This window comes from Dendrobium catenatum, unplaced genomic scaffold (assembly GCF_001605985.2).
Source record: "Dendrobium catenatum unplaced genomic scaffold, ASM160598v2 fragScaff_scaffold_1557, whole genome shotgun sequence".
NCBI classification, from domain to species: domain Eukaryota; kingdom Viridiplantae; phylum Streptophyta; class Magnoliopsida; order Asparagales; family Orchidaceae; genus Dendrobium; species Dendrobium catenatum.
The window spans coordinates 1,930,973-1,950,369 of record NW_021320019.1 but is presented as its reverse complement, the minus strand read 5'-3'; the positions used below and the strand labels follow the sequence as shown (position 1 = coordinate 1,950,369).

General features: G+C 35.2%; 1 protein-coding gene across 1 annotated transcript; it reads left to right on the top strand.

The window, feature by feature from the left end:
- The first annotated feature begins 4,351 nt into the window (after positions 1-4,351).
- LOC110093834 (protein ORANGE-GREEN, chloroplastic) lies at positions 4,352-15,778 on the top strand. The gene is made up of 8 exons (XM_020818844.2): positions 4,352-4,764; positions 5,183-5,297; positions 5,469-5,585; positions 5,674-5,760; positions 7,682-7,758; positions 8,079-8,206; positions 12,475-12,611; positions 15,301-15,778. The coding sequence occupies exons 1-8, from the start codon at positions 4,571-4,573 to the stop codon at positions 15,376-15,378; spliced, it is 933 nt and encodes a 310-aa protein (XP_020674503.1). The 5' UTR covers positions 4,352-4,570; the 3' UTR covers positions 15,379-15,778.
- Positions 15,779-19,397: the final 3,619 nt, after the last annotated feature.

Here is a 19,397-nt window from a genome sequence, read left to right as displayed (position 1 = left end):
TCGGTATCGGTATCGGTATCTGTATCGGTATCAGTAGTATCAATGAATCAATGCAATATCAATGAAATCGCACAGTGACAGTAAACTCATAAATCCGTCAGTAAATCCATTCAATATCAATAAAATTAATAAATCCGTCGGTATAAATAACTGCGTGCGGTAATCAATAAATCAATCAGTAACAATAGATCAATTCAATATCAGTAAATCCATAAGGTAAGCATACGAACAATACTTTAAACATGCAATACAATACAATAGTCTTACTCGACAAGTACAATCTCTGACTATTAAGGCGTTTTTCAAGGTTAGTATGTTAGTAATCTGTTGGCTATAATAGAGTCGTCAACCTTGCCCGTCGGCATAAACGACATAAACTCCTTATGACTCACAATCGTTGTATCACGTGATCAATAGAGGATAACGTCAAACCCTTTTTAAAGGAAAGCCCATCGGCCCACCATCCTGACAGGTCAATCTTCAACCAACGGTTCAACCAGCCTTTACTCAACAAGTAAAAGACATGGTTATTACGACGTTTTTCAATCTTTGAATATCGATGTATCGTTGTATCATTATATCCGTTGGCTCAATAAGAGTCGTCACTCTTGCTCGTCGGCAGAATAATCTCCTTATAACTCTCAATCGTTGTATCACGTGATCAATAGAGGATAACATCAAACCCTTTTTTAAAGGAAAGCCCGTCGGCCCACCATCTTATCAGGTCTATCAATCTCCAACCAACGGTTCAACCAGTCTTTACTTGACTTTCAGTAATAGTAGTATATTCAAGCATATATCCACATTCATATACATATCAGTAATGCATTGCAATCATTAAACACAATTAGCTCAAATGAAGAGAATCCTTAAAATATCGTACATTTGACAGAAATTCCAAATAGAGTCAAAACACACAATTTCAGAAAATTACCAAATTACCAGAAATTGTATAAAACAATATTTCGAAGCTTTACTTGTACTGAAACAATATTTTTCAACATCCAACATCCGGATAATTTACTATTCAATAAAAATCTTACATAATCCAAAATATCCGGTGAAAACTTTTCAGAAAATACTCAAATCGTGCAAAAACATCATCTCAGAAACATACCAAAAGTTACGCGGTAAAAGTTTAGACAATATAAAGATATGCACGTTTTTCAGCAACGGAAACACAAAACTGTGCAGAGAAATACCAAAACTCAAAATCTTTGAAATCAGAAATAGGATTCGGAGTCCTTACTACGAGATAAATAATTCTTCTAACTGCGTCGTCGGATGAAAATCGCTCCGCGACCTCCAAAACCAAGCCTTTTTTCTTCTCTTTCTCTCTCCAGCTTTTCTCTCTCTTAAAAATGATCCAAAATATCTCAATCCAACATATATCCATTCAGATCGTCCCGGACGATCCAAAATCGTCCTGGGACGATTTGCCCTCTAGACAAATCTCGTCCAGACGAAGTGTATTCGTTCCTGGACGATTTGCTCTCTGGACAAATTTCATCCCGACTGTTCGTCCATGCTCGTATAGGTTCGTCCAGACGAACCATACAGATTTTTCACAATTTTCTTCAGTTTGTCCCGTACTAAGGCCAGTTCGTCCGGACTAACAGCACTCACAAAAATGAACTTTTGAGGGGTTTTACACTTTACATGATCAATAATAAGTGGTCAACAACATTCAATAAGAATTATTTTAACATTAAAATTCTTTCAACACACCGTAACGAGACCACTAATAATATTTGTCATGGCATTTCAAAGCAAACAAATTCAATAAAGGGGGGGAAGAAGTAGAAGAGGGGGGGGGGGGGGGGGGGGGGGGGGGGGGTTCTTCCTTTCTGGTGACTCTTTGAAAAGTATGAAATATTTGCAAAATAATATTTGTCACAATGACCTCACATAATAATCAAATTCTCCCTACATCAACATAAAGTGGAAAGAAGCATGAGTGCTTGTACATCTTAAAGATCAGCAAATAATTCAGAGACCTCTACGTCGTTATACATAATCTCATTGTCCCAATGAAGAAAATTAGATATGGAGTTATTATCCAATGGTGTGTGGCCGGATTGATGTATGCTCTAGAAATTAAATCTACATTTAATTAACAAAGTTTGTTAGCCAATAAAATAAATTCATACAAGGCACATGTTCTAAAATGTTGGATGCACTCGTAATTACAATATGTACAAATCCATTCATATATTTCAGTGGTCTGCCTTTGGCAAACTTCCTAGCAATCATATCAAACTTAGCCACTAAGAAATCCCTAATGGATGCTGGCCAGTTATAAGATGTAAATTCATCTACATTACGTGCTATAGTAAGGATCTTAATTGGGGTTCGATAGTTATATAGTGAAAAGAATTGGTTGAATAACAAGAAAACGATAAATTTCTTCACAAGTTGGGGAAGTTGAGTTAATTCATTGATATTAATCATCTCATGTTTGATAGCAATTGAAGATTTCCCAGTGATTCTAACACTTTCCAGCTCGAATTTAGTTCCTCTATTGGGCATCCCTATGATCAAAACAACTTCAGCTGCAATGAATGGTAACTTACGCCGCCCCTTGATGACGAAACACTGTTTCTAGATATCCCACAGTGACAACATGTATGCCAGGGAAACATTCTGACGAAAGCAAGGCAAACACAAAAAGTGATTTATGTGTAGTTGGTTTAGTCTACCCAAAAAAGCTTGGCCAAAAGTATCAACAAAATGATCGCACATATCTCTAAATGTTAAAGTTTTGCAACGAAAAGTTATCTTTGGAACATATCCTTGCAAAATTAGGTGTAGTGATTAAGAACTAGACGCTAATGTAGCCGTACATAATAGTAAAAAAATAGAAAATGAACATAAACTTTACTAAAAATGTTCTATGATGCGAATGGATAACAAATCACAGCGGTGCACAATAGTACACAACAACTGTCTAAAATACTAAAAAATATAGAAAATGAAAAAAAAATGACTGAAAATGTTCTAATAACTTCATCATGAAAATAGAGAATGCTACACAACGATACACGGTAAAAATAAGTATAAAAAATGAATAAAGATATCACTGAAAATGTTCCATTAACTTTATCATGCAAATAGGAAACAATACACAATGATATATAGTAAAGGTAGACAACATTAACAAGTATGAAAATGAAAAAAAATAAAAATGAAATGTACTATTAACTTCATCATGCGAATAGAAAACAGTACACACCGATCCACAATAGTATATGTCAAATGTAGACTAGTAACAAGTTTACAAAGTGAACAAAAACATCACTGGAAAAGTTCTATTAGCTTGATTATTCGAATGACAAAGAGGACACAGCGATATACATTAGTACACAATATACAAAACCTATTTCTAAATCTAATGAGAAAACGTTTTACAGCAACATACAAATGTTCTAAACCCTAAACATAAAACCTAACAACTCTATTATATAAGAAAAATTATTACGTGATATTTACAGAACAAATAGAACCAATATATCTCGTGATAAAATGCTTATTTTCAGAAAACATAAAACTGACCTTAGCTATTGCTTCTGTGACGAAAATCTTGAGCAAAAAAATGAACTTCAGAAGATGAAGAGCACTTGAAACAAGAGAAATTGAAGCACCTAGTTTTTGAATTTTTCAGTGAAATGTCTTGGCTCTCTTAGTAAAAAGTCATTTTTTGGCTCTAAATCAGGTCAAGTCGTTGGGTCACACGATAAATTAAAAAAAATGTAAAAAATATTATAGTTTCATTAAATTAGATCGTCAGGTCGTCGGATCGTCGGATGAAGTCCAAAGACTTAGAGCTATGTCTGAAATAATTTCTCAGGCCGCTGTAGGAGTGTCAATTTCGGGTCACGGGTTGGGTTCGGGTCAAACCTGAAACTGACCCGGGTTCAAACGGGTTAGAAATTTGAACATGGATCCAACTCGAGTAGGTAAACGGGTCGAAAATTCGAAATCGGACACAACCCGACGGGTTGCCGGGTTGACCCGACATGACCCGGGAAGGAGACCAGCGCGGACGCGGGCGTGGTCGAGAGCGGACGCTACACGGGCTGGCTGGCGCGGTGAGTGTGCGGGCGGGTGCGCTGGTGGGCGAGTGCGCTGGTGCGCGGGTGCGTTGGAGAGGGCGCGCGAGACGCGGGAGGGTGCGTTGCTAGGTGCACTGTAGTGCGGGCACCGAACCCAAGTTGAATTTTCATATCGTGTCAATTATTGACACCCCTAGGCTGCTGACAGCATATATTTTAAGAAATAAAATAACAGATATATCACCATTGAAAATCAAATCTATCTTTTTTATATGATTTTTAATATATAGTATCTTTGCCATCTTCCACTATAATTTTTTTCGGCGACCAATAAAAAAGATTGGAAGCCCAAGCAGCCAAAACCCACTTCTCCTGCGATGATGCCACATATCTCAGGTCACATCATCAACGTTTTGCTTCCGCCACTTCCATTTCCATCTCCGGCGAGCCTGTATCGCCTATAGAGATCGAAGTTCTCTGGATTAGGTTTATTTCTCGGAGAAATCATTTAGAATAACATGATGTGCTCTGTTCAGTACTTTGTAGCTTCACTTGCTCCTACACATCATCGTTCGAGCTGGAGGCGAAGGATCGCCCAGAGTCAGCTCGCCAATAGATGGCGCGTGCTTGTTTCAGGCGATGCCGATTCGTTCTCTTCTTCTTCCGTTGACTCCGATGCCACCGGTGACTCCACGGATAAAAACCCTGCCGGGTAATCTCTCTCTTTCTATCTCACGCGCTAACGATGCAAACCCAATTTCTGTTAGTGGCAGTACTTTTCCTATGAAATTCAATTTCACTCACAAGGGTCTCCACTTCCGCTTTCGCCGGCTTCTTTTTGATGATTGCGTTTTCTGGGAGAGCTTATAAATCTTTTTCTTTTCTTACTTGTGTCTGTTTAAATTTATTGGAAGGTTTTGAAAGAAGCTAAATTTAAGAAATCTAAGATGGTGGTTACTTTGCTGCATGCCTGAACTATGATATTACTGAGAAGATAGCGCAAGTTCTCTTTATGAAAGTCGTGGGATTAGAATGTTCTTTTATAATATTTTTTGAAGTATTCAGATTCTGTTATATCCTCACAAACTGGAACTAAGGTGCTCATGTTAATTATTTGAGCACAATTGCAGCTTCTGTATTATAGAAGGTCCTGAAACAGTTCAAGACTTCGCCAAAATGGAATTACAAGAAATTCAAGATAGTATCAGAAGCCGTCGAAATAAAATCTTCTTGCACATGGAAGAGGTCTGCCCTTATTGTCCTTCCTCATCAAAGTGAGGCTTTTGCTTAAGAACTGAACAGTTTGAGGAGTCTTGCCTTCCCTGTCTTGTCTTCCTTTTTCTCTAGCTTAAGAAGGTTGTGTATGGGTTAATTTTTTAAAGGCCCTAATATTATTCTCCTCATTCATGTTTTCAGGTTCGTAGGTTAAGGATACAACAGAGAATAAAGAATGCTGAGCTCGGCATTCCGAAAGAGGAACATGAAAATGAATTGCCTGATTTCCCATCTTTTATTCCATTTTTGCCTCCTTTGGTAAGCCATTTATCCTGTTATTCATCAGCTCTAGTGTTTAAAGTAATAAAAATTTCTACCGAGTTTCTAACAATTTAGCAACAAACAGACGCCTGCAAATATGAGGATGTACTACGTAACGTGCTTCTCTCTGATTGGCGGTATTATTATTTTCGGCGCTCTCATTGCGCCAACTGTAAGTGATATTATCACTCTCATCTTTAGGTTATAATTTCTTTCATTGGACATTTTGACTGATCATTCAACCATGCAAGATGGTAATTTACCTACTGTATAATGGTCTCTTTATAGTCAAAATTTCTCTTTACTACGACACTCTTTTAATATTGAAGGGTTCTACTAGAAGCTCCATTCAGAGTGTGAATTATTAGAAGGAACAAGCATGCTTGGCACTAAAATAGTGTATTTTTTTTTAAGCATGTCATCACTGTTATTCAATATTCTTCTAGTAATCTCCATTATATGAACATTATGGTTTTCTGATGGATGCATGGGAGATGCATTCTTTTTGAGGTCAATTAGTTTTGTTATTGTTGTAAGTTGGGGAATTGGAGATGTAAAGCAACTAAAGATATCTGATTTTTTAAGTAGATTTGTACCTGTTTAATTTTTGTTGAATATATCTAGTAGACAAGGATTAACAATTATCAGGAGAAAATAAATAGCTTGGCATGCAGTTTTTACTTGGTTTTGAAAGTTTTTGTAGACCTAAATTGAAAAGCAGTGGACAAATTTGGGCGGTTTCTTACTTCATCCTGCTCTGCCATACTAAATTGAGAGTATTGATCAAATGAAAGAATGTCAGCTTGCATGACCGCTTTAGATGCCAAATGTGGATTCTTTTTTTAACAGAGTGGCTCCAAGCGAACAAGACCAATGAATTATTGGGACATGCTGTCACGTATGCTATAACTAGGGATGATTATTAATTACATATTTTTTAATGGTGTTTAGCTGTTAAGCTTCTGAATAAATGAAGTACTGAGTTTGTTCTCAGAATATAAGTTTTTTAATAAATGTGTATGCATAGACTTACTGTATCTATACAGTATAGAAAGTCACGAACTTGGATTTAGCTGAGATTACGCAGTTGCCAACAACTTCCTAAAATTGTATTAGCACTTCAAACTTATGGTAGTGATCATACACTCTTTAAGTTTTTGTTATTTCAACTCCTATATTTTGCAAATTCTTTCACTCTTTTACATTGGTCTCTCTCCTTTTTAGTATGGGTGTCAATTTTTGACACGACCCGAAACCAGACTTGGAAAAATCTGGGTTCGGGTTGACCCGGTTAGCAAATGAGTCGGGTTCGTGTTTGGATTTTTGACCCGTTTCAAAACAGGTCGGGTTCAGGTTGACTCGAAAACCCAAAATCAACCTGACAATGACCCCAAAGTCAGAGTCAATTCTGGATTTTTGCCCGCACTCGCACAGTCTCGTGGACTGTGCCGCTGCCGCGCGCTCGCGAGTCGCGACTTTGCCTGCACTCGTGGTCCTGCGAACGACTCCATCCGCACTCGCAAACCCGTTGGCTCTGCCCGCTGCCGCGCGCTCGCGACTCGGACTCCGTCCGTACTCGCGATCCCGCACTCGTGATCCCATGGACTCCTTCTGCTCGTGACTCGGACTCCGCTACCCGCACTCGCGGACTGGTCCAGGCGCTCAGCTCGTGCTACTTCAGCCAAATCTACTAAATCTAGGTTTGGTCAGGTCAACCTGGCAACCCGCGCGGGTTGGGTCCGGGTTGACATGTCCGATCCGTTTGCAAAAAATGGGTCGGGTTCGAGTTGACCTGTTTAGATCCGGGTCAACTCGGGTTTGACCCGAACCCGACCCGTCGACCCGAATTGACACCCCTACTTTTTAGTACCTTTTAATCAAATTACTTAGGATGAAATGTGTGAAGCATATCTTCTATGCTTGAATCGCCATGTAAACAGCAGTCATGAGTTTTGTGCAAGGTTTCTATAGAAATCACTTGAGATATTGAATTAAATTAGAACATTATATCAGACTTCTGTATTTGCTTTGTTACTAGCTTGCTTTTGTTTGAGAAACATGAATGTAATTGATTTATTTCTTTACCTTTTCAGCTGGAGCTAAAACTTGGATTAGGTGGCACATCCTATGCTGACTTTATTCGCAGCATGCATTTGCCAATGCAGTTGAGGTAAATCGTAATGTTATTTTCTAAAAATAACCTAAGTTAACCTATTATTTATTCTTGATTAATGTCTTATTCTTTTTCTTTTTTTCATATTTATAAATTGTCACGGTCATTACAAATGTTAACATAGCAAAATCTATTAAACTCCTAGGGTTTGCTTTATCTTGCATTGTCTAGCATATTCAACGTAAAAATATAATAAATTAAAAGAAAGTGTTTTTTATGCCATTATGTCGTGTACTTATCTGATAATTGTATCTTTTTCAAATGTCAGTTTTATTCAACACACTAATTTTTTTTTTTTTTAATTTTATGATATGCAGTCAGGTTGATCCAATAGTAGCATCATTCTCTGGTGGTGCAGTTGGAGTTATCTCAGCCTTGATGGTGGTAGAGGTCAATAATGTCAAGCAACAGGAGCAGAAGAGATGCAAATACTGTATTGGAACTGGTAATTTGCATGAACATTTTATCATGAACAGTAGCTCTGGGTTTGTTTATGAATGACTGAAATCAACAGTATTATACTTTAAGTGAGTTAAATGGTTACGTATAAGATTTATATCATAAATTTTCTATTTAAAATCACTACTGTAATCGACCAGCATTGAGGAACTATAATTAATTTTGCAACATCATCTTTATATTGGAAATGGGAATGAGGGTGTTCTCAGGTTGTAGAGCTTTTGATTTCCTTTAGAGGTTATTTGGTTTCAAGTTTTGGGGTTATAAATGATGTGGAGTTCAAACTTTATTCAAACTTTATAATCATTGGTATTGCCGACCTTTGGGACTTTAATGTTGCATTCACTGGATCCTTGTGTATTTTCTTTTATGAGATGATTGTAGTGAGGATACTTTGTATTTTGGAATGTGTCGTAATTTTTTGAAGTTATTATTGAGTTGATGGGTTTTCATATCTTTGGATTTTTTTCTTGTGTTTTTTTCTCTTTTGGGCTATCCAACTTTCTGTTTTCCCACAACTTTCAAAGCAGCTTCCATCATAAATACATTTATTTTCAACTCCTTGGAAATCCCATTAAGCTTTCTCCTTTTTCCTTTTACTCTTTCCTTGAAAATGAAACATCACTTTATGAGCTTGTCTTTACCTATTCCTCCCCCCCTTCCCCCTTGGCTCTCCATCTTTTCGATAAAAATGATATATAAGAAAGATGTCTTACAACCTTGCTATTGAAGCAAAAACGGCTCGATCATGAGTGGACATAATATGCTTATGAAGGGTTTTTTTAATCTAACTCTAAGTTATTTTAGAAAGTAAATTTTATACGCTAACTCATTGGATTATGCATCAAGGTAACATTTCTTATTGACTTTAGGATCCATCTTTGGTGGGCGGGGGTTGAATTATTATTTTGAAAAGGTGGTTTTAGAAAAAGTCATGTATTTAATTTTGAAAGAAAATCTCTTTTCCTTATGGTTATTTTTTTTAATTCAATTAGTTATTTAAGATAGAAAATTTAATATCTTATGAGCCTAATAAGAACATAAGTTTGGGTCATCCTCAAGCAAAACAATTAAATAAACATAAAAAATGCAGTTCTAGCGAGCAATCAATATAAACGCACTAATCATCACCACAATATAAAATAATAAAAGAAAGGCTAGAAGTGCTACTGGGTTTTGCAATACACCCAAGAAAAAGAGAAGAAAGAAGAAGTCAAGCTCTATTATAGTTACAATTCAACCTAAAACTATCCATCGATGAAATGATATGTGAGGTCTTGAACGCTTTTATGTACATCATTAATAGGCCTTCTTTCCTCTGAAATAACCCTCATACCGATATGATTTTCTTGAACTAAAAAGTATGCAAGTAAAAAAGAAAAATTACATATTTACTTGTGAATTTTTAATGTGGCCAGGGTTGTGAGCTTCAAGGAGATTAAGGGGAGATAGAGGTTGGAGGTCAGTGGGATGAGTATAACACTAATATTCATGAAAATGTTAAAATTTTCCTCCAGTTTTAAGAAAGAATAGCTGATTTCTAAAAACTATTATGTTCATAGAAGTGTAGAACTTAATCTTTTTAAGATGGTAACATTTGTATCCTTGTTGGTTAGGAGAATGACAAATAAAGATGTACTTAATGACTTTTTGTTAAATTGCTTTATTCATGAGGAGGGATGTGAACAATAGCTCAACACTCAAAGATTTTAGTTGGAATAGTGGAGATGAGTCTATTTGTGAGATATATTTAGATGAGGACTTGTCAAAGGGGTTTTAAATTTGAGAATCTTGTAGGAATTAGTTAATGAGATATGCAACTGTAAGGATAGCCTCTCAATATTGTTTTTAACCATTCCATTTTATTGAGAAGTATATATCTAAGAGCTTGGATGCACAATAAAGAAGGTAGTCCCTAATACTTAAATGAAAATATTCTTTCTCATTGTCAGTCTTGAGGACTTGGATGTAGGTTTGAAGCTTGAATACGATTTTTATAAAGAGAGAATCTCTTAACAATGTAATAAGTTTCATATTTGTCTTTTATTAAGAAAATTCAGTAGCTCTAGTGCGGTCATCGATAAATGATATGAATTACCTAACCTTAGAGACGGTCATCGATAAATGATATGAATTACCTAACCTTAGAGATAATGGTCATATAAGAAAGTCCCCAATGCTAACATGAGTGATAGAAGGTTGAGAGGTTTTATAGGGATAGCTAGGATAGATGTTCCTTGTGTGTTTTGATAGTTGATAGCTTTCGCGTTAAAATAAATTTAGATTTTTATTTTTAAATGAGAATAACATCTAGCCTTTGTCCCACTACATGGGGTTGGCTACATGAATCCTTTTTCGCCATTGCATCGTGTTAAAAGTCAAATTCTCATTTAAATCTAATAAAGAAAGATCACTTCTAATATTTTCTAACCAAGTATTTTTAGGTCTACCTCTACCTTTCTTAACAAAAGTCAAATCTAGTACCTCAACTTTCTTAACATGGTTATCGGAAGGCCTCCGTTTAATGTGGCCAAACCATCTAAGGCGACTCTCTCTAATCTTATCTTCCACTGGAGCTACACCAACCTTTTCATGTATCTACTCATTTTTAAATGAAGTTGAAAATAATTTTTTAAGACGCATAAAGCTTGGATAACCAAGGTGGAGGCGTTATAGCATGATTACACTCTCCTTAGGAGAAGATATATACTAAGCATATTTTATTTGTAACGTAGGATTTTAGGATTTTCTTCAACATTCAAGTGGTAGAGTCTAACATTCGCCTTAGTATTGCCAATCATCCTATCCAAGACCATATCTTGGAATTCCCAATAAGGATGGAAAAATTTATTTGTGAATTCGTAGTCCTGGAAATTTTATTGATTGTTCAGAGGTTATAGCAAAGTTTAGGAGCTAATAAAATTGTTTTTAAGGATACAAAATTTGAGATGTTGATGCTTGTAGCTAGCCCACCAAAGATGATGATCTATTAGTAATCCTTACAGAGTATTCTTTAGAATATAGATATATTTTAGAAAATGGAGAGACATCCCGAATCATATGATCTAATGCTCTGAGTCTATAATCCATAATTGTGTATTTTCAGTATTTGAATTAACAATATTTACGATCATGCCTTATCGAGCAGTTGAAATTGTCAATGAGTTGAATCCGGTGTGAGTTCAATAAGGTGAGTTCAACAAGGTGAGCTCTCAGCAAGCTCTAAAAATGCTCGGCGAGCTGGATTTGAGAAGATTTTGGCGAGGTGACCTCTCAACAAGCCCTGGGAAGTAGGCAATCCCTTGCAGCTTCTTGAGGCGAGCTCTTGTGGAATTGAGGCAAGCTAGGTGATTTGTGATAAATTTACAATACGGAATCCTCATGATGAGCTTAGCAGGCTTGTATAACCCCTTAAGATGATCTAGAGAATATGAATCACTCTCTCATACCATGCTAAAATTAAAGATAAAAAAATATGAAAGAACTTATTTTTTTACTTCAAACTGTAGAAAAGATACATATTTATAGATGCTAAACAAATCACATTACTAGTTCCAAAATCTTGAAAAAATTAAAACAGAATTAATCGAGTCATGTAAGGAAGAACAAGCATTGACATATTACTAAGGTGAACATTCATCTTACAGTTATTTAATCATACCACACGGATTGCTTGATGAGGAATCGACATGGGGCTGCAATGGGGCTTTCCTTGCTGAATTTCTACAATTATCTTAATAACTCGTTTACTTAGAAGAATGTTCTATCTGAAAGTTTGATATGGAATATCGTTAGATAAAACCATATCACACGATAATGTTAGCAATGCTATTACTTTCTATTTTCTTTTACGTATAGCCTTAATTGTTTATAAATGCCGGGCTATTAGTTTCTTACTTCCCTAAAAGATCATTTTTTTTATTTTATTTATTTATTTATTTATTTTACATCCCTTAAAGATCATGATTCCGGTTATCTAATGAAAAGAAATTTGCAAATTTTGTTGGCATTTGATATATTTTACATTGCCTTCCGTCTCAAATGGTTTCTTCCACAGCTAATTCAGGCGTTTCTTATGTCATTAGGAGGGCAGTATGTCATTAATCTTCACTGTGCTTCTTCCGGATCTGTTCTTATGCAAGTTTACATAGGAAATAAAAACTGTAGTTAATATATTTGGCGAGTTAAGAGGTTTATGTTTGATTCAATTAACTCTTATCATTGTAATTTTTTGTCAACTCTCGGTTGATGCAGGCTATCTTGCTTGTGCTCGCTGTTCAGGCACTGGGGCTCTGGTCTTGGTAGAACCTGTTGCTACATTTAATGATGGTGATCAGCCTTTATCACCACCTAGGACAACAAGATGTTCAAACTGTTCTGGCTCTGGAAAAGTAAGTAGTCATTCAAATTTATGCTTCATTTGGGACGGCTTTCTTAGTGCTTCTTATAGCAGCTTTCTAGTAAAATATTACTAGAAAGCTGCTATAAGAAGCACTATGAAAGCCGTCCCAAATGAAACCTTTATTACCGTATTCTGTCCTAGTCCCGTGAACTTATTCCTTGAAGTCTTCCATCATCATTATTAATCACCCAGCTGAAATCCATTGACTTGATGGTCTAGCTAGGAGTGTAAGCCAACAAACATATAAACGAATTAGGAATTTGTTTAGCTCAATTTGTTATCTAGCGAAATATGAAAGAACTCAAATTTGCTAACAAGCTCAAAATCTATTTTCATTTTATGGCTCATTTATCATCAAGCTAAATATAAACATAATTAACAAGTTTTATAGATGACTATCAAATGCATCAAATTTTTTCAAATTGACGGCTCTGATAGCATGAAAGTTTTTGTTTTTTTTATATTACAGTAGCCTTTAAGTAAACAAGCTGAAAGTGATTAGTTGTTGTTATAAGATTATGAGCTTTCACTAATATTGAGCTTTTTTGACATCCCAGTCCTCGCAATTGTCTCCGGATCTTTTAATTATTAATTGAATTTAGCGGCAATTGCCATTTTATGTTTTTTCAGTGGATAAGTGGAAATGAAATTTAGGATTAGAAACAGATGGTTGATGATTCTAGTTTCGCAAATCACAACTATACATAGATCATCGATTCTAACTTTTACGGTAACCAATTGCTATCAGCGCTAGTACTATGGTCATGATTACTCTTTTGATTCATTTGCTGACAGTTTTTTTGGTAACTCAGGCTGCTGGCACATTTGCATTTAGCTATTGCATTCAACTTTTTTAAAAAAGAAAATGTTTATAATATCTACAACAGTTTTAAAAAAATCTGCTTTTTCATAATAATTTTATCTTTTGCAAATAATTGTAGCCACTCCAAGTGGACCTTTAGGGCCTTTTAGGGGCAACTTTTACCTGGTTTTATTTTTGTTTGACTACTGCTTAAGATTAGAGAGAGTCGCCTTAGATGGTTTGGTCACATAAAAAGGCGGCCTTCTGATGACCCGGTTAGGAGAGTAGAGGTATTAGATTTGACTTGTGTTAAGAAAGGTAGGGGTGGACCTAAAAAGACTTGGTTAGAAAATATTATCAATGACCTTGCTTTATTAGATTTAAACGAGAATTTGACTTTTAGTAGGACACAATGGAGAAAAAGGATTCATGTAGCCGACCCCACGTAGTGAGATAAAGGCTTGATGTTGTTGTTGTTGTACTGCTTGAGAGAAGTTATTTTTTACAGTTAGATATGCTAAAAAGTAATATGGAAGTTGTAATATGACTTTCTCAAAATAATAATAATAATAATTTAAAAAAAATTTGTTTTTTCACAAGAGTTTTATAATTATCTTAAAAAAAAAAACAGCTGTTTCCTCAAATGTACTTTCAGTCACATGTCCTTTTTATTGTTCTTCTCCCAGAGATCCCCTAGCTCTACTTCAATTCTTGAATCTACGCTTTATAGTCAAATACTTTCTTTGAAAGCATCATACGTGCATGTGGGGGTGCAACAGAGCTTGGTCTTGTTTCATAGCCCTATGCTGAGCTCAAATTCAGACCGAGTCACCACTAAAAAGCAAGCTCAATGAACTCCCGGAGTGAGAATGGGTATTGTGAGATTGTAAAATAAAAAAGAACATGAATATCATGGGAACGCTTTACAGGTCGGTAGGTCGGTTAATCATTGCGGTAGGAGAGGTAAAAATGTAGTAAGAGTGAATGCTGTGGTGCTCAAAATAGAGCCCAGAAGAAACCTCTTGGGTGTTACATTGATAGACAATTGACATGCACAGTTTGCCATCTATCAAATGATCCTGAAGGCTTCTTTTTGGGTCTAGGTTGGCTAGCAAAGCATTTCCCAATCTTGAAAAGAGTGGGTAGAAAAATATTGGGGAGGCTATACGAAATTACAATGCCATTGACTTTGGGCGATTAAGTCATTAATAAGAGTACACATTTTAAATATCTTGGATCTATTGTTCAGAGTGATGGTGAAATAGATGGGGATATTATCAGTAGAATTCAAGTTGGATGGTTGAAGTGGAGGAATGCATCGGGTTTGTGCGATAGAAAAGTCCCCCTCAAACTTAAGGGAAAATTTTATGAGATGATGGTGAGACCTGCAATGTTTTATGGTGCCGAATGTTAACTATTAAAAGAGAATCATAATACTAAGTTAAGTGTTGCAGAGATGAGGATGCTTAGGTGGATGAGTGGCTTTACCCCTAGAGATAGGATAGAAAATGAGCATATGCATGAAGAGTGGAAGATAAGATTAGAGAGTCGCCTTAGATTGTTTGGTCACATCAAACATAGGCCTTTCGATGACCTGGTTAGGAAGGTTGAGATATTAGATTTGACTTATGTTAAGAAAGGTAGAGGTAGGCCTAAAAAGACTTGGTTAGAAAATATTAGAAATGATTTTTCTTTATTAGATTTAAATGAGAATTTGACTTTTAACTGGATACAATAGTGAAAAAGGATTCATGTAGCCGACCCCACGTAGTGGGACAAAGGCTTGATATTGTTGTTGTTGTTATTATTGCTCTCACATTCTTTGAAGAGCAAGTGAAACTATATTTTTCATTTAGTTCTTGCTGAATATTTGCAGGTAATGTGCCCTACATGCCTCTGCACGGGGATGGCAATGGCAAGCGAGCACGATCCCAGGATTGATCCATTCGACTAGGTTGGCACCTTTTAAACTAATCATGCAACTAAAGTGAGCTCATTTAGGCCAAGAAGTGTATAGCTTCACATGTGAGGTAGGTTTGCAAGATAATCTTGGCCTTGTGATAACTGATGTGTTTGCTATGTTTTGAATTTACACGGATCAGCAATCGTGTTCTTTACAAGAACGCTGGATTGCGGTCTCTCAGGCTCTTCCAATTTGTGTATGAACACTGTCATGTTGGTTTCTGATGATCAGTAAATATTATCGAAATATCCAACAATGCATCTAAAAGAATAGTTAGTTTGCATTTCTTATATAGAAGAATGTAGTTGATATCCTATTAGAAAATTCGTTTATGAATGTGAATTTTGATGTAATTTTTAAATATTAACATTTGAGGTATTTGTATTAAATACATCAAAAGTTGATTTTTTGATCATTTGAACTCAATTTTACGTAGATTTAGAGTTGCTATTTGGGTAGTAGTGAGGTTCAATGTGAAGAACTTGATGATTTTAACAATGTTTGAATTCAAGTTCAAATTACTGTATATCAAGCAGGTAGAAGTATTATAAAAATTTTCATTTGATGTATCCTGATTTATGTCAAAAACAATTAGGATGTTTTCTCATAAATTTACAAGTCATATTGTAATGAATTCATGTGGTGGAGAGAATTTCAAGTCTTTATATGACATTATTCGTTGACTAATATTGGCATCTGATGTTGGCCGTAGACTAATGACATTATTCTTAATATTCCTGGTCATCTAGTCTCTCATATTTGAGGGACAATTGAGTTAGGCTACGTTCGGGACGGCTTTCTCACCATTTCTTAAAGCAGCTTTGAACGTTCTATTTGTCGGTGCTATATCGAGGATTTCCGGCCAGTGAAAATTCTGTCAGAAATCTTCCATAAGAAATCCTATAGCATATTAAAAAAAAATTGCAACCCTTCATTGTTTCATTGAAATAATTAACAAAGCTCAGCCTACAACAATTTATACATATATATTACAATAAACATTCCATCATGATATAACAATGCTAATAATAATGTAGTTCAAACCATTTAAAATATAAATCTAACAAAATTCAAATTGTAATCGTTGTAAATAGAAATTGTTCAATATAAATCTTTCAATAATGTCATCTTTACAGACATTCGGAATAATTTCTCCAAATATCATTAACAATTTACATTGAAAATTGAAAATATTTTTCTGTATATGTAAAAATCTATTCTAACCATCTTCAATCTTTTCACTCCCCTAAAACTCAGGCTCAGGCTGCTGATCCTTTTCTTTCGATTTTGGCTTAGGTATGATCATAGTTCTGCTTGCATCTTGAACTATTGTGTCAGTATGCTTTCCTATATTTGTCTCATCTTCTTTATCTCTTTAGTAAGAACAGGCACCCTTTAGTTGATGATATCTTCAGCTTCACCATCACCAAATGATGTTGAGGTTGATGGATTTATTTGATATGCATATGCATGGGAACCTAATCTATACACCCTTCCCTTTTGCCTCCCTCCAACTATGTGATCATGTGTGGTACTCGAAGGGTTGCATCTATCTTGACGATAACCTCTCAGCAACAAAGACCTACTCTTCCGAAATCGTATAAAATCATCCTACGAGAGATTTAGTCTATGGAAATCCATTTCTATTTCATATTATTTATGATCACCATTAAAATTTTGATACTCACATAAGCTTTATTCGCCTTCTCACCCACTGATGATAAACTTGGCATTAGTGTGTTCGTGTATACCGCTGTAACACTGTAGACTTTCGACCAAGTACCTCTTTATGCAAGAGAACATAGTTAAAATAATAAACATATATGTGAAATAAGAGGAATCATTTACCAGTCTTCATCTAAGCTCAATATGAGGCATTGAACCACCTATATGAAGAGAGCTTCATAAACTCCAACAGTTACATGCTCTATTTTGTTTCTTATGCTATCTCTTCTTAGTGAACTCAGAGGTAACTCTTTCATGTGTCCTCTTAATTCGAACCCGCTGCATCAAAAATAAGTTTTTCATGCATTTTATTAATTTAATCTTTTCCTACTGTTCTTGAAGTTGTAGAGAGACCGCAATGAGTATTTGTACATGACTCATACTCTACATGTGAGGTCCAAAACCAATATCATGGGACAAATTCCTTACGATAAAAATCAAATTTAACCTCTTCGGGTTTAAGATAAGCTTTTTTTTTTTTTGCTTCGAACATGAACATCTCAATATTCTATCTAACGTAAATGAAGGTCGTTAACATCACTCAATAAATTCATCTATAAGTGCTTTTCATCCTAGTAACATTCTATTACACATCCAACACCTCTCCTCTTAGGTATTCATATAAACCTCGAATTAATAGCCTAAAAATAAAATAATTTTAGAAAATATGTATTATCATGGGCTACTACAACAAGAGCTCTAATATCCACTATTAAAGATCTATTTAGTAATGTAAAGGTTTAGTGCTGTCCAAATCAATTGATTACAATTTGTGAGATTTGATAGCTCATATCCCTTAATATAATTGTCACATTCAACATCCTCAATATGATCATTGTAATAGTCATCATTAAAGTGCAATTGAACATCCATAAAAGTCCTTTATTATATGGTATATATAAACACAAGTAGCTTCTATCACCATTCACATCAACAAGTTTATCTTAATCATGAGATAGTTAAACTCTCTGAATATCACATGTAATAATAAGACCAAGCTTTAAACTTGCTCTTATTTACTATTTATTTGATGAAATATAAATGCACTATATTTGAAATTACTAAATAAAAATTTATTTCATCTCTTTAAGACAAACATGATATTTATCAAATGATTCACAGTCAAAGCCTTCATGTTTGTCTATGGCAATATGGAGAACATTCTCCACACAACTACTAATATAAGAACAATAAAGGATGCCACCTACGGAAAGGTAAACTCATTTCTATAGCACCAAAAGTAAACCCACATGAGTAAGAAAAACTCAATGATTATTCACTCCATAAAATTCTAAGTTTGAAATATATCGAATTCATGGGTTCTAACGGTTCAAATTTTCTAAAAAAAGAATGAGCAAAGAGAACAAGTTTTACCTTTTAACTCTAAAAGAAATAGGAAAAAATAAACAAAAAATCAACTGGAATGGCGGTGGGGGCAGAGCTGGAGAAACCTCAATTTTGAGAGGAAGGATGTGAAAATAAATGAAGAAGCAGGGGTGGGGCACGAAAAATTCCTCATAAATTAAGTAAGTTCTCCAACTACGAATTTCGATGGAAAAAAATGATGCATCAATTAATCACCGGCGAAAATCTCGGTGGAATTTTTCAGCTAGAATTTCTGGCAGACCAATCGCCAATTATTTTCCTGTAGTGTAATATTTGGCCGCCATTGATGCTTAACACTCATCTTGTAAGTCAACTTGTCTATCCTCTTATTAGGTTGAACATGATGTGTTACAACCGTAATTATCATAATTAACAATAAATTTAATTACTAATCTAACTAGCTTTGATGTCAACATGATTGTAGATCATCTTAAAAATAGTTATTAATGATGATCTATCTTCCAAGATGATGTTATTATAAATATATAAAAAAAAATCAAAAATTGTGAGAGCACATTTGCATCGATTGATTATAATAATGTATGTTTTGTCACTATTACACAAACAAATATGTTGTCACGTTAAAAGCTTTTTCATGGGGCGAATTATTACGTCCGGTCACCGGATGTCCGGTCATCCAATCCGGACGTGTCAGGTCATCCAAATACACTGGGGCCCGATGTATTTGGGTGATGTGGTGCGTCTGGATTGGTGTCCGGACGAATCCGGACACCGGACGTAATAATTTGCCTTTCCATGGAGAATTAGAAGTTTTCCAAGCTGAGGTTGCTTATGTGGAGGTTTTCGATTGTCACATATATGTTGAGATTGCATTTGAGGCTTGAACGATTTTTAAGGATTATACAAGTCACTTTAAAAGCCATTCTTAAAATATTCAT

Coding starts and splice junctions, on each gene's coding strand:
- LOC110093834 (XM_020818844.2), top strand. CDS start 4,571: ATGATGTGCTCTGTTCAGTACTTTGTAGCTTCACTTGCTCCTACACAT. Junction 7,759..8,078: donor CATTTGCCAATGCAGTTGAG/GTAAATCGTAAT, acceptor TATGATATGCAG/TCAGGTTGATCCAATAGTAG. Junction 12,612..15,300: donor ACTGTTCTGGCTCTGGAAAA/GTAAGTAGTCAT, acceptor GAATATTTGCAG/GTAATGTGCCCTACATGCCT.